General features: G+C 42.5%; 1 protein-coding gene across 4 annotated transcripts in view; it reads right to left on the bottom strand.

Moving 5' to 3' along the window:
* TJP2 (tight junction protein 2) overlaps nt 1-21,868 on the bottom strand; it is a 191,716-nt gene that overhangs the window by 88,757 nt on the left and 81,091 nt on the right. Inside the window, exon 1 of one of the 4 annotated variants that reach the window (XM_075827885.1) lies at nt 21,244-21,449. The exons of 1 other annotated variant lie outside the window; for it this stretch is intronic. In XM_075827885.1, the coding sequence (XP_075684000.1) occupies nt 21,244-21,318 (75 nt within the window). In that variant the 5' untranslated portion in view covers nt 21,319-21,449. Of the gene's footprint in view, nt 1-2,283; nt 2,407-21,243; nt 21,450-21,868 lie in introns of those variants that run through there. 2 more of the 4 variants (XM_075827902.1, XM_075827876.1) reach the window with 2 other exon arrangements.

Genomic DNA, 21,868 nt, shown 5'->3' with positions numbered 1-21,868 from the left:
GGTCTTTATTTGCCTTTATTATACAAGGCCCCCGTTTTTTTTAGCGGACGCAATAGTGGAGTCAACGAGGCAATTGTTTCCGCAAAACAAAAAAAAGGAAGAACAAAATAAAAATGAAACCTTACGGAACCAAACGGAAACCAACTGCAAGGAAGCAGTACCATTGAAATAAATGGTAATGCAGACGGAAGCTATGGTTTCTGTTTGTCTTTCTGTTCATGGGTTACTCCAAGGGAAAGGTCTAACGCTACCCATGAATGGAACCAGACGCTGATGTGAACGAGGCCTAAGCTCTAAGTTTGTACATAAAATATTTATTTCATATGAAGAATATTAATTGAAAATATATACAAAAAAAATAATCATTGTACAGGTACTGTATACGAATAGAGGTACCCTAAGAAGCATTGCTTCTAGAGAAGACTTTTTTCCCCGTACGTACGAGCTTGTAAGGCAGTGCTTGGACACAATGTGACTCCATACTAGGGAGCAATACAGCCACCATGCACTGCCGTTCAGATCCTCAACTGGACAATGAAAATTACAGATATCCCAGAACGCTGCTCACCATTTCTGGTGCTGCTTATTTCAGGGGAAAACAGCGGGATCATAAGGTGAAAGGGTTTGATCTATGCCAACATTTTTTTTTTTTTTTACTTCTAATGTATATGGGCATACTCTGCTCATAGTTTAAAAAATAAAATAAAAAACAATACAAGCAATTCAGAAACGGAGAAAGGCCACTTACTTGACTAATAAGTACAACTTATGCGGATTAAACAGACCCTTGTAAAAAGCTTTCACAATTACATGTTCCAGATACATAATTGAAGGCTTTTTTGAACTACATGGTTATTTCTTACATATATATTATAAATAAAAGCCATTTAAATGTACGCCCTACTGCCAGCTAGAGAATTTTACAAAAACACAATCTCCTGCGATTACAAATGTCCTTTCATCTCAAAAGTCATTGATGAAAAAATATCACTAGAAGCAGAATACAGGAACTGGAAAGCTTGAGACGGACATGTAAAAGATACAGACCAACAAAACAAACACCTGCAACAACCGTATTAAAACAACATACAAACAAAATGAACTAATACATAATAGTACTAGAATATTCAGTTAAATTTGGTCCTATACAAAGTTCTGCTTACTAAAAGCAAGTGGCGCCGGACAAAATTTTTTGTTTAGGGTATGTTCACATTTGGAGGCTTTGCTGACAAAATAATAAATAAAAAAAATAAAAAACATTGAATGGGATTTTAAAGAAAAACATATTTTAAATGCCAGAGAATATTTATGGATTAAAGTGTACAACTAGGGTATGTTCCACGCAGTGAGCAAAAACGTCTGAAAATACGGAGCGGTTTTTCACGGCCGTTTTTGGAGCTGTTTTTCAATGGAGTCAATGACAAACGCCTCCACAAACGTCCCAAGAAGTGTCCTGCACTTCTTTTGACGAGCCGTCATTTTACGCGCCGTATTTTGACAGCGACACATAAAATAAAGGCTCGTGGGAACAGAACATCGTAATTCCCATTGATAGCATTTGAGCAGATGTTTGTAGGCGTATTAGGGGCATTTTTTCAGGCGTAATTTAAGGCGTAGAACGCCCGAAGTACGCCTGAAAACACTGCGTGTGAACATACCATTAATGTTTGGGTCATCTCAACTTGTAAAGCAGATCGAAACCTGTAAAAGCAAGTTTTACTGCTCAACCCCCCTTATAAATATGATCCACACTGTCGTGGTTTGGTTCTCTAGGACGGTCACCTTTCTCAATTTTAGGAAGAAAAAAAAAAAAGTAACAGGTGATAGGGGAATAGAATTAAAAAAAATTAAAGAAATAAATTACCCAACGGATCACCTTTTAATAATTTCATTTGTTTCTTTATTATAAGACTACAACACTCTAGTATTTTTTGCTTACTTTCCTTTTCCTGCTGTATCCAGAGACTAAATGAAAGCAGACAGTAGGGTAAAGGGGGGGGGGGGGGGGCAGTTTTTTAGTCCCCTTTTCCGTTGTTTTCTTAGAACAGCTTCCATCTATCCTAGCGTGGCATTCAACCAAATGTAGTGGTAAACCAAACAAGGTGAATAAACAGATAGCAAAAGGGAAAAAGAAAAAACCTCACTTTAGTATTTAAGTAAGTCAATGGCAATGCCTGTCAAACATATAACGCAATGTCCTATTGGTTATAAAGACAGACCATGCTTATTATTAACAATAAGTTACACATAAACCCATTGATTCATAGAAGATTCTTGAGTTACCTGATCTTGAAATCTGACTGTCAGTTTTCCTGGCCATGTGTAAGTACGGCCCCTGTTCTGCTTTATCACTGAGGAAAGTTTGCGGACAGGCCTGCTGTCTACCTGCATTGCATGGTGTGCCGTGGACAGTGGTAAAGGAGTACATCATCCCATAAGTCAAATTATATCACGTTAATAATTACTTTTAAACGCTCCGCCTCTTGTACGCTGCACTTCAGCTAGTAATCTGATCCTGCCTGCTTGACAGGTCAATAGGGTGAATTTTTTTTTCTCCCTTTCAAATTCGGAACCTCCTGTACTACAATAAAAGAGGGTATGAACCAAACACTGCATTCTCAAGAATACTAAAAACTTTAAAAAAAAAAATAAAATAAAAAAATTAACACTGCTGGATATAAAAGAAAAAAAAATGAAAAAAGAAAAAAAATACAAAAAAACACAACAGATACGATTTATCACAGACCGCAAATTAAAATAACCAACATGCATTAAATAGTAGGGTCAGTTCCTTCACACTCTAGAACAGGGGTCTCAAACTCGGCCGGGTAAGTGGGCCACATATAGAAAAAAAATGTGAAGTTGACGGGCCGCATTACTTTCAAATTTGATACATTACAAAATTATTGTTAGTTATTTGAACTACTATAACACTATATTACTATAACACTACTATGTTACTATAATAATAGCGCTAGGTTTAAACTTACCAGAAATTTGCGAGATTTCTCCACGTGCTTATTTCAACAATCCACTTTTACAGTTTAACCCCTTGCGTACCTTTGACGTAATAGTAAGTCGCTGGCCGCTTATTCCAGCGTACCTTCGACGTACTATTACGGCGCAGGAATAAACTGTCACTATGTGAAATCACATAGTGACAGAACAGCGGCGGCAGCTGTCATTGACAGCTAACCGTCTCTGCTACCGGCCTGGGGACCAATTAGCAGTCCCCAATGCCGGCGATTGCTGTGATTGGTCAGTCTCTGAAGACTGACCAATCACAGCCGTCTGTGACGTCGTCTGCAGGAGAAAGCTCCTGTCACTTTCTCTGATCTCCTCACTTCTGTGAGATACGTGAGGAGATCAGAGAAAGCGGTGTAAAAAAAAAAAAAAACACTTTATTAACCCCTTCCCGAAAATGGGCGTATAGTAACGCCCTGAGGATGAAGCGGGCACAGGAGCTGTGCTCGCTCCATCTTCATCGGATGTCGGCTGTAATATACAGCCGACATCCCACTGCAACTACAGCGATCACTGTCCTCTCCGATCGCTGTAGTTTAACCCCTTAAATGCCGCTGTCAATAGCGACAGCGGCATTTAAGTGATTGATACAGAGGGAGGGGGCTCCCTCTGCACCCCATTGCCCCCCCCCCCCCCCCCCCGCGAAAAATCGCGGGGTTCTGATGGTTGCAATGGCAACCAGGAAGCCTAGCAACTGCTTCCTGGTTGCCAGGTACGGGAGCCTATTAGGTCCTGCCCAAGGCAGGACGTAATAGGCTCAACTGTCAGTTAGAAAAGTGACAGTTACAATACACTGCACTACATCAGTACATACAGAAGTAGTGCAGTGTATTGTGCAGGGGATCAGAAGATCAGATCTTCCAGTCCCCTAGTATGTGTAAAATAAAAAGTGAAAAAAAAGTAAAAAAAAAAGTTTTAGATAAATAAATACAAGTTTTACATAATAAAAACAATAATCGCCTTGTTTCCCTGATCAAGCCCTTTATAATTAGAAAAAAAATGAAAAAAAAGACAAAAACCTAGACATAATAGGTATCGCCGCGTTCGTATCGGCCTGACCTAAAAAAATATCGTATTATTTATCCCGCACGGTGAACACCGTAAAAAAAATACCATAAAAAACAATGGCAGAATTTCCTTTTTTGGTCACGTTTCCAAAAAAATGGAATAAAAAGTGATCAAAAAGTCGCGCGTAGCCAAACATGGTACCAATAAAAACGACAGTGTGTCACGCAAAAAATGTATGTACTCCGCACAGATTACATATGCCCCCACATTATAAACTGAAACACCAGTAAAACACTAAACAAAACTACTACCAAGCAAAATCTGCGCTCCAAAAGCCAAATGGCGCTCCTTCTGGGCCTGGCAGTGTGCCCAAACAGCGGTTTATGACCACATATGGGGTATTACCGTACTCTGGAGAACCGCTTAACAATTTATGGGGCGTATGTCTCCAGTGGTACAAGCTGGGCCCAATGCATTGGGCACTGAAATAGCATATCTGTGGAAAATGTCAATTTTCAATCTGCAACATCCACTGTGCACTAATTTCTGCAAAACCTTTGGGGGTCAAAATGCTCACTACACTTCTAGATGAATTCCTTGAGGGGTGTAGTTTCCTAAATGGGGTCACTTCTCGGGAGTTTTCACTGTACTCATACCTCAGCGCAATGCAACATGGCGTCAAAAACAAATTTTGTAAAATCTCCACTCCAAAAACGAAATTGCACTTTTTCAGTTTAGACCCTTGCCGTATGTCCAAATAGCCGTTTACAACCACATATGGGGTATTTCCGTAATCAGGAGAAATTGTGTAACACATTTTGGGGTGTCTTTTCGCCTGTATTCCTTGTGGAAATGAAAAATTCTGAGCTAAATCTACAGGTTATTGGAAAAAAAAAATGTTTTCATTTTCACGGACCAATTCTAATAAAATCTATAAAACACCTGAGGGCTCAAAATGCTCACTACACCTCTAATTTAATTCTTTCTGGGGTATAGTCTCCAAATTGGGATCACATCTGGGGAATTTCTACTGTACTGGTACTTCAGGGACTCTGCAAATGCGACATGGCCCCCAGAAACCAATTCAGCAAAATCTGAGCTGTAAAAATCCAAATGGTGCTCCGTCCCTTCTGAGCCCTGCCATGGGTCCAAACAGCAGTTTATTACCACATATGGGGTATTACCGTAATCAGGAGAAATTGCTTTACAAATGTTGAGGTGCTTTTTCTCCTTTATTCCTTATAAAAATTAGAAAATTCTGTGTTTTTTCCAAAAAAAAAGTCTCTTTTCATCTTCACAGACTAATTCCAATAAATTCAGCAAAAAACCTGTGGGGTCAAAATGATAACTATACCACTAGAAAAATTCCTTGAGGGGTATAGTTTCCAAAATGGGGTCACTTTTGGGGGATTCCACTGTTTAGGTCCCTCCAGGGCGTTGCAAACGTGACACGGCACTGAAAACCATTCCAGTAAAATCAGAGCTCCAAAATCCAAATGGCGCTCCTTCCCTTCTGAGCCCTGCTGTGGGTCCAAACAGCAGTTTATTACCACATATGGGGTATTTCCGTAATCGCGAGAAATTGCTTTACAAATGTTGGGGTGCTTTCTCTCCTTTATTTCTTGCAAAAATTAGAAATTTTTACGTTTTTCCAGAAAAAAAAGTAGATTTTCATTTTCACAGACTAACTCCAGAAAATATAGCAAAATACCTGTGGGGTCAAAATGCTAACTATACCCCTAGATAAATTCCCTGAGGGGTGTAGTTTAAAAAATGGGGGTCACTTTTGGGGGTTTCCACTGTTTTGGCACCACAAGACCTCTTCAAACCTGACATGGTGCCTAAAATATATTCTGAAAAAAGGAGGCCCCAAAATCCAAGAGGTGCTCCTTTGCTTCTGAGGCCTGTGTTTCAGTCCATTATCACACTAGGGCCACATGTGGGATATTTCTAAAAACTGCAGAATCTGGGCAATAAATATTGAGTTGCGTTTCTCAGGTAAAACCTTCTGTGGTACAGAAGAAAATGTATTACATATGAATTTTGTAAAAAAAAAAATGAAATTGGAAAATTTCAGCTCTACTTTCCTTCAATTCCTGTAAAACGCCTAAAGAGTTGAAACACTTTCTGAATGCTGTTTTGGATACTTTGAGGGGTGCAGTTTTCAAAATGGGGTGTTTTATGGGGGTTTCTAATATATAGGGCAATCAAAACCACTTCAGAACTGAACTCGTCCCTGAAAAAAAAAAAAATCGCTTTTTGAAATTTTCTTAAAAATATGAGAAATTGCTGCTAAAGTTCTAAGCCTTGTGAGGTCATAGAAAAATAAAAGGATGTTCAAAAAACGATGCAAACATAAAGTAGACATATGGGAGATGTTAATTGGTAACTATTTTGTGTGGTATTACTATCTGTTTTACAAGCAGATACATTTAAAATGGGAAAAATCATAATTTCTTCATATTTTCGCTAAATGTTGGTGTTTTTCACAAATAAGCAATGAATTTATCGACCAAATTTTTGCACTAAACTAAAGTCCAATGTGTCACGAGAAAACAATCTCAGAATCAATTGGATAGGTAAAAGCATTCCGGAGTTATTACCACATAAAGTGATACATGTCAGATTTGAAAAAATGGGTCTGGTCCTCAAGGCCAAAATGAGCTGGGTACTCAAGGGGTTAAGTGTCGCTAAATGCAGTCCGGCAGCTAAGTTGGCAGCGTTTGGCAGACACACAAATGTCAAAATTAGGCAGTCCCTTTGTAGATGCTGCCACACACACCCCTTGTCGATAGTGCCACAGACACCCCCAGTAGATAGCTCCATTGGGGCTCCCTCTAGGAGTGGAATCCCCAGCCAGAGCGTTGCCGACGCTTTGGCGAGGGATTTCTCAGCTGGAGGAGCCCCTGATGTCACTGTTCATACACAGTGACGTGAAGGGATCCTCGTGGACCGGAATGTGATGTCAGGGGCAACCCCAGAGCCAGTGTCCTAGATCGGAGCACTAGTAGGCTCTACTCCGGAGCTCTGGGGAAGCAACGGACATCAGTGTCCATATATGGAGAGAAATGTCAGGGGCTTGCCCAGAGCTGGAGTCCCAGAGCAGAGCCGCTTCTAGCAACCTGCCTGGAATTCCAGCTCTGCTCCTGACATCACTGTCCTTATATGGACAGAGATGTCAGGGGCAACCCCAGAGCTGGAGTCCCGGGCAGAGCGCTACTACTGGGACTCCAGCTGTTCTCCTGACATCACTGTCCAGTTCTGGGGAATCCCTAGACATCGCTGTCCATATGTGGACAGCGATGTCAGGGAATGCCACGGAGTACCGGAGCAGAGCCTATGCTAGCGCTCTGCCCGGGACTCCGCTCTGGGGAAGACACTGACATCGCGTGTCCATTCATGGACAGCGATGTCAGGGAATTCCACAGGTTCCTGGAGCAGAGCAGATACTAGCGCTCTGCTTGGGACTCTGCTCTGGGGAAGACCCTGACAAAACGGTCCATATATGGACAGCGATGTCGGGGATTTCCACAGAGTCCGGGGCAGAACCTATACTAGCGCTCTGCTTGGGACTCCGCTCTGGGGAAGACCCTGACATCGCGTGTCCATATATGGACAGCGATGTCAGGGATTTCACAGAGTACCGGAGCAGAGCCGATACTAGCAACTCTGTGTCCTGCGGGCCGCAGATGACAGACTCAGGGGCCGAATGCGGCTCGCGGGCCGCACGCTTGAGACCCATGCTCTAGAAGAACAGGTCACAATTGAATCTGAAGTGAAGTTCCAATAAACGGAAAAAAAAAAAAAAACAATGTCCCCCTTGTAGGACATTTAGAAACTTCGTAACATACATGTAAAATTCTGCTCTGATCCCAAGCTGCTCTGATATTAAAAGGGGATTTCCAGTCCCCAAAAATTGGATAGGCCATCAATATGTGATGGGTTGGGGTGCGACCCCCAGCAGCCCCACTGATCTGTTTTTTGGTTTGTTTTATTTAAAAGGGTTGCGAGCGCTGCTTCTCCTCATTTCCTTATCTGCTCACACTGTGAATCGCCGCCACACTTGTAGCGGCAGTTGCCAGTATTTACAACCTTCTCCCATTGAACAGAATTGGAGAAGGCAGTAAGGCCTCATGCACACGACCGTATTTTTCCCACCCGTAAATACGGGTCCGGTGTCACACGTATTCGACCCGTTTTTCACCAGTATTTACGGACCCGTGCCCGTAAATATGGGTCCGGTGTCACCCGTATTCCACCCGTATTTACGGGCACGTTTTTGGCAGCAAAATATCACTGCACTAATCGGCAGCCCCTTCTCTCTATCCTGCACTGATAGTGAGAAGGAACAGCCCTTTCTGTAATAAAAGTTAAAGAAATTCATACTTACCTGGCTGTTGTCTTGGTGACGCGTCCCTCTTGACATCCAGCCCGACATCCCTGGATGACGCGGCAGTCCATGTGACCGCTGCAGCCTGTGATTGACTGCAGCGGTCACATGGGCTGAAACGTCATCAAGGGATGTCGGGCCGGATGTCGAGAGGGACTCGTCACCAAGGCAACGGCCGGGAGACCGGACTGGAGGAAGCAGGAAGTTCTCGGTAAGTATGAACGTCTTATTTTTTTTACAGGTTGCTCCATATTCTGATCGGAATTCACTGTCCAGGGTGCTGAAAGAGTTACTGCCGATCAGTTAACTCTTTCAGCACCCTGGACAGTGACTATTTACTGGTGTCGCCTAGCAACGCTGCCGTAATGACGGGTGCACAGATGTAGCCACCCGTCATTACAGGAGCTCCATAGACTTCTATGGGCCTGCCCGTGCCGTTATTACGGCCTGAAATAGGACATGTTCTATCTTTTTCAACGGCACGGGCACCTTCCCGTAAGAAAACGGGAAGGTACCCGTGGCCAATAGAAGTCTATGAGCCCGTTATTAAGGGTCGTAATTACGACCCGTAATAACGGGAGTTTTTACGGTTGTGTGCATGAGGCCTAATACTGTGAACCTCTGCTACAAGTGTGTCAGCAATTCACAGTGAGGACAGTAGAAATTAAAGGGGAAAGCAGTGCTTGTACGAGCGCTGCGGCCCCTACAAACAGCTGATTGGCTGGGGTGCCGGGAGTCGGATCCCAAAAATTTATGGTGTATCTTCAGGATATGTGGACCGGAAAACCTAGAATGATAATGTGTTGATATTAATGTCACAAGTCTGTGGCATTCAATTGCCATCAACTGTAGTGAAAACATTATTGACAACTAGTAATTAAGCGGAGGACCAGAGCAAACTTTGTGTCTTTCAAAGTTTATACTTCTATTTAGGACACCTTCATTGTATTCCCAGATTGCTTTAATTTAGCTTGTAAAACCAGTGCTTCAACTACTGTATGTACATGACAGGCCTACCTAGCTGGCTGAACTGTAACCAGAAAAGATGCAAATACATGACACCCTAAACAATTGCTTAATGTGTATACAGAATGGTTAGTTTTTTTTTTTATTTTTATAAATTCATTTATTTTCCTTTTCAACATTAACCCCTTAAGGACACAGCCTATTTTGGCCTTGTGGACACAGCCGATTTTTGCAAATCTGACGTGTCACTTTATGTGGTAATAACTCCGGAATGCTTTTGCCTATCCAAGCGATTCTGAGATTGTTTTCTCGTGACATGTTGTACTTTATGATACTGAAAAAATTGTCGTTAAATTCAATATTTGTAAAAAACACCAAAATTTCGAGAAAATGTGCAAAAATCTGCATTTTTCTAAATTGTAATGTATCTGCTTGTAAAACAGATCGTAATACCACACAAAATATTTACTAGTTAACCTTTCCCATATGTCTACTTTATGTTTGCATCGTTTTTTTAAACATGCTTTTATTTTTCTATGACCTCACAAGGCTTAGAACTTTAGCTGCAATTTCTCGCATTTTCAAGAAAATTTCAAAAGGCTATTTTTTCAGGGACCAGTTCAGTTCTGAAGTGACTTTGAGGGCTTTATATATTAGAAACCCCCTATAAATCACCCCATTTTAAAAACTGCACCCCTCAAAGTATTCAAAACCACATTCAGAAATAATTAGAGGTGAAATTTAAAAATTTCAATTTTTTTTAACGAAATTAATTTGTAATACAGTTTTTTCTGTAACACAGAAGGTTTTACCAGAGAAATGCAACTCAATATTTATTGCCCAGATTCTGCAATTTTTAGAAATATCCCACATGTGGCCGTAGTGTGGTAATAGGCTGAAATACCGGCCTCAGAAGCAAAGGAGCACCTAGTGGATTTTGGGGCCTCTATTTTATTAGAATATATTTTAGGCACCATGTCAGGTTTGAAGAGGTCTTGTGTGCCAAAACAGTGGAAACCCCCCAAAAGTGACCCCATTTTGGAAACTACACCCCTCAAGGAATTTTTCAAGAGGTATAGTTAGCATTTTTAGCCCACAGGTTTTTTGCTAAATTTATTGGAACTGGTCTGTGAAAACGAAAATCTACTTTTTTTCTGAAAAAACATACAATGTTTTAGTTTTTACAAGGAATAAAGGAGAAAAAGCACCCCAACATTTGTAAAGCAATGTCTCGCGATTACGGCAATACCCCATATGTGGTAATAAACTGCTGTTTGGACCCACGGCAGGGCTCAGAAGGGAACGAGGGCCATTTGGATTTTGGAGCGCAGATTTTGCTGCATTGGTTTTCGGTGCCATGTCGTGTTTGCAAAGCCCTGGAGGGACCATAACAGTGGAAACTCCCCAAAAGTGACCCCATTTTGGAAACTACACCCTTCAAGGAATTTTTCTAGGGGTATAGTGTGCATTTTGACCCTACACGGTTTTTGCTGAATTTATGGGAATTATGCCGTGAAATTGAAAATCTATTTTTTCTAATAAAATGTAGTTTTAGCTCTGATTTTTTCATTTTTACAACAGATAAAGGAGAAAAAACACCCCAATATTTGTAAAGCAAACTCTTCTGAGCACAGCAATACCCCATATGTGGTAATAAACTGCTGTTTGGACACATAGCGGAAGTTAGAAAGGACAGAGCGCCATTTGACTTTTGGAGCTCAAGTTTTGCTGGAATGGTTTGCGGCCCCATGTGACATTTGCAAAGCCACTGAGGGGCCAAAATAGCAATATCTATATCGCTATCTGCAGTGTAAATGAATGGAGAGAAGTATATGACGCCGATTGGTCAGCGTCATACACTCCTCTGTACAACACCCACTTGGTCATATAGTAAAACACGCCCAGTTGTCCATTGAGAAACTCATTAGCATAAAGCTAATATAGGTCATAACTCGTCAAAATTTATCGTTTTTCTAAATAAAAAAACACTGCTGTAAATCTACATTACAGCGCCGATTAGATTATGTACAAGATAGGCCACTTATAATGTGGTGACAGAGTCTCTTTAAAGAGGCTCTGTCACCAAATTATAAGTGCCCTATCCCCTACCTAATCGGATAGGCACTGTAATGTAGAGAACAGTGGTTTTTATTTTTAAAAACTATCATTTTTGAGCAAGTTATGAACAATTTTAGATTTATGCCAATTAGTTTCTTAATGCCCAGCTGGGCGCTTTTTAACTTTTTATCAAGTGGGCGTTGTAAAGAGAAGTGTAGGACGCTGACCAATGCGCGTCATACACTTTTTCATTCATATTTAGCTGTACTCACAGCACAGTGTGATCTCAGTAAGCCCCATAGAAACTTTAACAAAGTGTCCGGAGTGTGAATAGACATAGCATCCTGGCTGGAGGTGATGTCTATTCACTCTTAAGACACTTCGGTAAAGTTACTGTGGGAGTATGTGTATCTCGCGAGATCACGCTGTGCAGTGAAACGAGCTAAACATGAATGAAAAGAAGTGTATGACGCGGATTCTTTAAAGGGGATCTGTCACCAGTTTATTAATGCCATATCTAACTAATCGAATAGGCGCTATGATGCTGATCGGTACATTTAGATTTTTTTTCAAAAACGTTTATTTTTGCAGAGTTATATGTATTTTTCCAAATATGCTCATTTGGGTCAAATAGATCTCTTTTCACTCTGGGCAGTGTAATGTTTTCTGTAGGACGCTATCCAATCAGCGTCATACAGTTCTCTTCCCAGCCCAACAACACAGCCTGATCTTATAGTACACGGCTTCTATTCCCGACTGTTTTCAACTGGTGATACCTCCGGTTGTTTCACAGCTAGAACTGCGATCCTGGTGCCATATGAAAGATTAGAATCTAGTCTTTCAAATGCCACCAGAAGATATGACTCTCACACTGTGTGAAGCAGCTTCATGCTGATTGGACATAGTCAGAGGCTGGGAGGTAGCTCCACCTCAGGAGATTTGCTGGTGTTGATGCCCCTTTGGCTGGTATAGCCTCATTTTCATATTTAGAAAAAACTCAAACTTAAAATATTAGCCTTTTTTGGACACAATTTTCACTAGCATTGTCAGTGTGACAGCGCCTATTAGATTAGTTAGGAGATAGAGCATTACTAAACTCGTGACAGATCCTCTTTAAAAGGGATTTTCCGGGGACCAAAAATTGCTTGTACGTAGTGACGCCGGAAGTCCTGTCGTTTTTCTAACATTGATTTTGCACCAACATAGTCCCATGTGGCTGAAGGCTTGCTTCCTGTGCCGTTCGTGTTGGCGTATTATCAAGCACATTGATGCTCTGTTGGGGGACTCCAACGATAGGCAATGTGTCAGCCCCTTGCGGTCACGTGCATCATAACACACAAACACGAACGGCACAGGAAGCAAACCCTCAGTCACATGGGGCAGTGTCTGCGTTTTATCAATATTAAGAAAACTACAGGACTTCCGGCACCACTACACCGGGTTTGAACTACAAGATTCAGTACAGAATTAAAAATCAAAGTACATTAGCAAGTGACTTCTCACCAAAAAAAATAAATACTTTAATATAGAAAAAAATACTTTAATATAGAAATAGGGCTAAATTGGTTCTATTTCTATTGCTCTTTTCTGATTGCCATCCATGCCTTCCAAAAAGATTGTATTCAATGTCATTTTTTTTTTTTACCAGGTAACACGTATATAATATAAAATACATTACTACAAGATAATACTGTGATGGATTGCATTACTATAGTACATATGGTTCACACAGGGGTATAGCTGCAGGCCAATCAGAAAAGGTTACTATGTACATCATAGTTGAGCTCTTTCTGTACTTACTACTACAGATACCAATACAATAAACTTACTAGAATAAACTCCAATTACGCTATGCCTGTTAACGTTCATTCAGAACATGAATCAATAACCAGAAGAAACATAAAAACTGAATACTAAGAAGCCGGTCTATCTACTAACTGACATACAAGCAGAATAGGACGTCTACACAGCATTTACCCACCAGGCCACTGAACAGCTAACAATACAGCTATTCTTACCATCCCAAACACGGCTTCACTTGACCAAGTCACAATTCATTCCTGGCATATTTTATCTCATTAATATGGCGAGCGTGACTGAAAGAATGTGATGTCTCTAAACAAGAAGACAATGTTTTTACTGGCAAATTAACATTTTCTCTGTACGAAAAAGTCCTCATTTTTACTTACGGTTAGATCTAATACGAGAATGGAAGTATAATCCTTCAGATACAAAGTGTAACATTTTCTAGGCTGGAAAGTTCTGACAGAGCTTTCTGTTATTTATCTATGTTACACCAGTAATTTTGTTTAGACCTTATCCTAAAGTTTTAAAGCACAAAATAATGACAACTAGCAGATACTAAGGCCATGTTCACACGTTTTTTGCAGGCGGAATTTCTGCCTCAAATTTCAGTTTGGATGTTTGAGGCAGATTTTCCTCTCCCTGCACTCTGATTTTCGCCCGTGGCCATTGAGCACCGCGGGCATAAAACTCCATGAAATACGCTTTCTCTGCCTCCCATTGAGGTCAATGGGAGATCAGAGGCGTAAACGCGCGAAGATAGGGCATGTTCCTTTCTCCCGCGAGACGGTTTTACCGCTCGTGGGAAAAAGACGCCTCCGCCTCCCATTGAAATAAATGGGAGGCATTTTCGGGCCGTTTTTGACGCGCTTTGCGGCACGGTTTCTGCGTCAAAAAACGGTCAACATAGCCTAAGGGTAAGTTCACAGAGTAAAAACTCAGTGTGAACTCAGCCTAAGGGCTTGGAATTGCTGCGTATTTTACATCCGGAATTGCGGACAGAAAATACGCAGCAGAATACAGTAGCAGGAAAGTGGGTGAGATTTAACTAATCTCATCCCCATGCTGTGTAAAATTTCCGAGCAGAAATTCACCTGCGGTGCGTATTTTTCGTTCCCACAGCATGTCAATTCCTGCTGCAGAGAGTGGACTGAATTGCTGTAGATGTCACCATCTCCAAGCATTGTGAAAAACGCAGCAAAATACGCACCATTTTCTACAGCAGAAAAACACAGGAAATGGTGCGGTTTTTCCGCAGCAAAATCTCTGCTCATTTCTGCGGAATCGCTGCAGAAATTTTCTGCAGCAATTCCGTTACGTGTGGACGATCCCATTCAACTGAATGAGGCTTCTACCGTACCTTGATTTCATGCATGCTGTATGTTGAGATATTCTCTCCTAGAAGCACTGCATGCCTCCACTCACTGCCATACAAGCAACTCACAAACTCAGGGTAGGAACACAAACTGCGTAAACACTGTATTTTCCGCAACGGATTCATTGCGGCAAATCTGCAGCGTATTACAGTAAAAGCAGTGTAGATAAGATTTTAATAAATCTTGTCCCCACAGCGGAGAAAAGCTGCTGGGAAAAAAACGCAAATAAAATGACCTGCAGGGCGGTTTCTTCAATCTCAAACTCTTCAGTTGCGGGTTCTCTCATTGAATTCAATGGGGTGTTTAAACCCGCAACAAAGTTGCGTGTGTTGCGACATTTGCGGCGGAATCACAGCGATTCCGCCACATTAATAACAGAAAAAAAAATAATAAAAAAGTTCTACTTCCCTAGAGTTCCCTCCAGTCCGGCTTCCTGGGACGACGTTTCATCCCATGTAACTGCTGCAGCCAATCACAGGCTGCAGCGGTCACATGGCCTGCAACATCATCCCAGGAGGTCGGACTACGCGCAGAGAAGAGGGAGGGGGTAATATGAACGTGGTTTTTTTTAAACATTTCCGATGCTGCTTTATGCAGCGGAAGTCCCGCTGGAAAAACTGCACCGCGACGTAGTGTGATTTTTTGGACGGCATCCCCTGTGGTGTTCAGGGCAGATACACTGCGCAGCGTATCCACCCTGAACACGCGGTGTGTGTTCCTACCCTAAGGGTGGATTTACCCTTTTAAGCACATCACAAAAACTGGTGCTCAATGCATTATGAAACTATAGGATATATGTATACAATAATATCCATTATATAACAGGATTATGTAAAATACAGGAGGTGGATAATTAAAGAGGCTCTGTCACCAGATTTTGCAACCCCTATCTGCTATTGCAGCAGATCGGCGCTGCAATGTAGATTACAGTAACGTTTGTTTTTTTCAAAAACGAGCATTTTTGGCCAAGTTATGAGCATTTTTATATTTATGCAAATTAGCCTTTCTTAAGTACAACTGGGCGTGTTTAAAGTTATGTACAACTGGGCGTGTATTGTGTGTGTACATCGGGGCGTTTTTACTTCTTTTACTAGCTGGGCGTTGTGAATGGGAGTGTATGATGCTGACGAATCTGCATCATCCACTTCTCTTCGTTACCACCCAGCTTCTGGCAGTGCAGACACACAGCGTGTTCTCGAGAGATCACGCTGTGACGTCACTTCCTGCCCCAGGTCCTGCATCGTGTCGGACGAGCGAGGACACATCGGCACCAGGCGACAGAGGCTACAGGTGATTCTGCAGCAGCATCGGCGTTTGCAGGTAAGTCGATGTAGCTACTTACCAGCAAACGCTGCTGCAGAATCAACTGTAGCCTCTGGTGCCGATGTGTCCTCGCTCGTCCGACACGATGCAGGACCTGTGAGTGACGTCACAGCGTGATCTCTCGAGAACACGCTGTGTCTGCACTGCCAGAAGCTGGGCGTTCTGAAGAGAAGTGGATGATACTTCTCATCAGAACGCCCAGCTAGTAAAAGTAGTAAACACGCCCCGATGTACGCACATAATACACGCCCAGTTGGACTTTTACTTTAAACACGCCCAGTTGGACTTTAGAAAGCCACATTTACATAAATACAAAAATGGTCATAACTTGGCCAAAAATGCTCGTTTTTGAAAAACAAAACGTTACTCTTATCTACATTGCAGCGCCGATCTGCTGCAATAGCAGATAGGGGTTGCAAAATCTGGTTACAGAGCCTCTTTAACTATAGAATCTTGAGAAGCCAGTTTGATTTTTTTGTTATCCAGACATTGAAAACTTTTAATCATGTCAATAGAAAAAGCAAGTAGTTCAAATGCAGCAACACATTTCTAGGCACACTGACCATTTACATACTGACAGTGGAGGTATACTCAAAGACCAAGCACAAACTATAAGGCTCTGTTCACACAGAGTTTTTTGGCGTGGAAACCGCTCTGCAAAACTCGTAAAAAAACGCCCGAAAATGCCTCCCATTGATTTCAATGGGAGTTGGACGAGTTTTTTTTATCGCGGTAAAAAGAAGCGTCATGACCCATCTTGAGGCAGTTTCCGCCTCCAAACCCCCATTTCAATCAGTCAGAAAGGGTAAAAAAAAACACCTTGACGAGTGTTTTGACGAGTTTTTGTCAAATCACTGTGCAAAAACCGTCTGGAGCAGTTTTTGCAGGAGGAATTTTCCTACTGCAAAAAAACTGTGTGAACACAGCCTAAGAGAAATGATTGTTTTACAAAAAGTGTGCCACCACCATGGCCAGGAACATGAGCAGAGACATACATTAGTGGAAGAGAAAACATCTTATAGTAGCGGTCATATTTAATGCAGACCGCCAATTCACATGTTCTGAGGTGCCTAACAATTGAAATGTAATCCTGGTCATATAAACGGTGAGCTGGGAGCTCAGTTTACACACCAGCTTCAGTCTGCGCTCCTTCTATGCAAGCCATGTAACCATGAGAATTCCAAAAAGCTTACAAAGCAACCTGGGCAAACATAGCAAGCAATGACTGACAGCAGACGGATCCCTGATACTGCAATGCTGTGAAAGGAATCCCCCACTGCAGTCACAAAGCCTCTGCATAATTCATGTCGCAAGTGGAAACTAAACCTAAGAAGTAGCAGGTTATATTCATATAAATGAGAAGAAACAGGACAACCCGATGAAAGTTTTTATTAACCCAATATAATTATTTTCCAAACTAAAGAAAATTTAAAGCACAATTGTCAAGAGTCTCATTCTGGTCCATGATACGGTCACATTTCATTGTGCATCGATGGCACGTATAGATAGTATTTATATTCCCATGTTTAGGTTGTGGGTAAGAATAGGCGCTGCACGGTTTGAATCCCTCGCTCCTAACTTTACCAGTGTCATTCTTCACTAAACAATTATTTGCGTGTGAGCGATCGTGCACAGTCCGGATTGTATAACACAAGGAAAGGTTTGTGTTTCAACAAGATTCCAAAAACATTCCATAGGATCCACAATTCATACAATCCCCAGACTGGTTCTCCACCGAAATCTGGGGACATGTTTCCCATCTTCAAGAGTTGTAATGCGTGTGCATGCCTAGGTTTATTTATACCGATCTTTTTTTATATGCTGTGGTTTGGTTGCCTCCATATGTATTTTGCCAGAAACAAGACTGGTCTGGGTAGATATGTTTTGGAAAGGTTTTTTTCCTTTATCCAAAATGAAAAATTAAAAACCACCATCGAAGACGCTGGTAAATGTGGTGTGTGAATCCAGCCTAAAGTAAAAATTTGACTTTAAATTGGAAATTTATTTTCATCATACCTACTCGTAAATGATAGTGCCGCCATTCACGCCCCCCCCCCCCCCCCCCCCGTGTCATATTTCCAAAACGGCTGCCGCAGTCTCAGACTTCCCTATGCAGAGTGTTTTTAGGAAGTCTAAGACACGCCTCCCCTCCAATCCAATCTTTTTTACAAGTTTTATTTCAACGTGTGCACATAAAAACCACGTTGTATGCACTACAATGCGTTTTCCCATTGATGTTTATAGGAAGCTTAAAGCATGCGTTTTGGCACATAATACGAAGCGTAAAACGCGTCAAATACACATCATCGTGTGGACAAGGCCTAACTGGAGACATTTTAAGAATTACCCACACAAAGCATTTATAGAACAGTGTCGCTAAAGTCTACAGACCATTATTACACTGTAACGATTACTAGCAGTGGCCCAAGTATTATGTGGCTGCTGCCTAGTAACAGAAGATTGTAGGTGACAACAATGGAGACCCGGCTTTATGGTTCTCAATAAAGGACTTGTTTAGTTTAGAAAACCCATGGTCATTTACCCGATTAGAGAATTCTGAGTTAATAGAGGGGGGGTCCCCTGTTCAGGATCCTCAACCAGGGTGGAGAGCAGTTACAAGGAGCATCTCTAGCTCTGGAGGACCTGTACTGTACCAACAACCCATTGATTTGAATAAGCACCGTGCAATGCGTATAAGTTCCCGTGTGGGCGCTGCATGAATATTAAACACTTACTGCCAAGTTTCCCCACAGATTACAGCTGATCGCTGGGGTCCCAGGGGGAAAATTTGTGATCAATTTCTTGTCAAAGCACCTTTCTAATAAGCACGGATTGTCCAAAGCAGACAACCCCATTAAGAAGACATGCTGTAAGGATATGTTCACACGGCTTATTTTCAGCTGTTTTTTGGGCTGTAAACATCCCGAAAAACGGCTAACAAAAAAAAAAAAAAAATCGGAAGCAGAACGCCTACAGACATCTGCCCATTGATTTCAATAGAAAATACGGCGTTCTGTTCCAACGGGGCTTTTTTTACACCTCATTTTCAGAAAATGCCACGCAAAAAGACGCCCGTGAAAAAGTGCATGTCCCTTCTTGAGCAGTTTTTCATTGACTATAGAAAAACAGCTACAAAAACGGCCGAAAAAGACGCCGCGAAAAACACGAGTTGATTAAAAACGTCTGAAAATCAGGAGCTGTTTTCCCTTGAAAACAGCTCTGTATTTTCAGACGTTTTTTGCTAAGCGTGTGAACACGCGTTTGTTACACGAGCGTGATATACGTGCGTGCGACGCGCGTGCTTTTCACGCGTGTCGTACGCACCTATGTTAGTCTATGGGGGCTTGCAGACAGTCCGCAAGTTTTGCTCAGCGCGAGTCCGCTGAAAAAAACTCACGACATGTCCTATCTTTGTGCGCTGTTCGCACATCACGCACCCATTGAAGTCAATGGGTGCGTGAAAATCACGCATGCCGCACGTAAGCACTTCCGTGCGAACTGCGTGATTCGCGCAACAGCTGTCAAACTCTGAATGTAAACAGAAAAGCACCACATGCTTTCGTTTACAAATATCCAAACGGAGTGTCAGAATGATGGCGGCTGCGCGAAAATCACGCAGCCGCGCATCATACGCTGATGACACACGCAGCTGTTATGTGACTTTTGCGCACGCAAAACACACACGCTCGTGTAAATCAGGCCTTAGAGAAAGGGAGATGGTTGACAGGACCCAAAGTTGAATGACTGATTACTTGGAGAGTATTTTTGTCAGTAGTTCAGTATTGGTAGATTGTGTTTCCCTTCTATAGTTTTATTAAAATTGCAGTGCATCTTTATAACAATGTATAGACCCCTGATCCTGTTGGTAAACACAGAACTTAAGGCCCATTTACGCCGGCCGATAAGCGGCCGGTGCAGCAAGTGTCGATCTACGAGATATCGTTGATCGGCGCTCACTTGCTCCTGTCACACGGAGCTACGGATGGGGACGAGCGGTCGTTATTTTGATGACTTGTCCCCATACGTCAGGTCGGCAGTGCGTCTCCGTTTACACAGGGAAATGTGCTGCCAACAACGATAATATTTCACTTTTTTTAAAACTATACGACCAGTAGATGATCGAGCTTCATCCGCTGATCATTCCCCCGTTTACACTGGGCAATTATGGGCAACGAGCATACTATGAACGCTTGTCTGCCCAATAATCATCCAGCGTAAAACTCCCTCGTAAGGCCTCATGCACACTTCCATCATCATTTTCACAGCCGTTTCTCACGGATCCGTGTCCCCGTTATGGTATCCGTGTGTACTTCCGTTAAAAAAAATGGAAGGCATTGAACTTTATTTGAACTTTGGCACGCCCTGCCATTGCTAGAGCAACGGATCCATCAAAAACAGACGGCACACGGAAGTCTTCCGTGTGCTGTCCATTTTTTGGATGGACCCATTGACTTATACGGGCCCCACGGTCACAGAATCACTGACCAAAGTAGGACATGCTCGACTTTTGACAGAACAACGGATCCTTCAAAATAACGGAAGTGTGCGTGGGCCCATTGAAATGAATGGCTTCAGGGTGCTATCAGTGCCAAAAACGGATAGCACCCTGAAGGAAAAGACGAAGTGTGCATGAGGCCTTACATGGTGCATAGTATCAGCAATATCGCAGTCTCTAGACCTCCAGCTATCAAATAACAATTCAACACTATTTACAAAGTGACCATAAACATTTGCTCTGCCGGTACCACATACAATGGAATTCCTTTAATCCGGCAACGGATAAGTCAAAGTCTGATAACTCAGCACAGAACTCCAATCTAATCTTTGACGAGATCGGAAGGAGTGAGAAGATCGGGGACATTTCTATTCTTCATATACAAAGATTTACAGCGGCATTTTACGTTGGGCTTTCAGTTTTGGAGACTTTCCTAGGACAGTCCAGCGCATATTAGGTCCTTTTCATGGCGGATTAAAGGTGTTTTAAAACTCACGTCGACCAGTTTAGCACATAGGACAACGTAGTATTGTCACAATAAGAAACCGTAATAAAACGCAAGATCAGCCACCCTGCCCTCGATACAGACCTCTCCGGGCATCTCTGGCAGACGTACATGAGGGCATCACAGATCAGGAGTTCCCACAAAGCTAAATCCCTCGCGTGCACAGAAAAGTTTAGTGAAGTTTCACCCCCCTCGCCCCCACCTGCAGATAACCAGGCTGCACACGATAGTGTGGCTGATACCTGCAGGCATGGGGGTGCCCACCTCACGCCACCCGGTCTGTCTGGCTACTTACGCCCAGCCACGCGGACAGGTTCTTGCTGTGGTTCTGTGGCGGATGATGAAGGAACCTGTCCCCTCTCATGGGCATCTTGTCGTGGTACCGGCGGCTGCTCAGTGCTGCGTGTGTTCCGTGATAGACGCCGCAGTCCTCACAACACAACCTGTGCACTGCATAGGACCAGCATTCCCCCGCAGCCAAGTGTAAACTCCCCCCCAGGGACAAGATTCCAGTGGGCCTCTACCATCACCTACACGTTGGGAGGGGTCGTCATCGTTAAAAAAAAAACACTAAAACTGCTGCTTGCCATGTAAGTCTCAGCTCGCAGTGCCACTCAAGCACTAAGTAAATACGACGTGAAGTAATGGATTGATTTCATGTGCTCGGGGCAAACAGGAGGACACTTGATATTATTTTAAAGAATGTGGTCACCTGTCCGGAGTAATGGTTTATTCGAAGTGCTACAAATACAAGCTGGAAGTTTCAAAGCAAACAAGGAGGGAGGGGATTCTGCACTCTGCAGTGTCCAGGAGACAGGGGGGCACAAGTCCCATACAGCACCAACACCTGGCTCTATACTGTGTACCGGTGATCAGTCAAACAACCCGTGTAGTGTTATTCTTTATTAATAAGATCATTC

This window comes from Rhinoderma darwinii, chromosome 1, assembly GCF_050947455.1.
Source record: "Rhinoderma darwinii isolate aRhiDar2 chromosome 1, aRhiDar2.hap1, whole genome shotgun sequence".
NCBI classification, from domain to species: Eukaryota; Metazoa; Chordata; class Amphibia; order Anura; family Rhinodermatidae; genus Rhinoderma; species Rhinoderma darwinii.
This window is presented reverse-complemented; position numbering and strand designations above follow the sequence as displayed.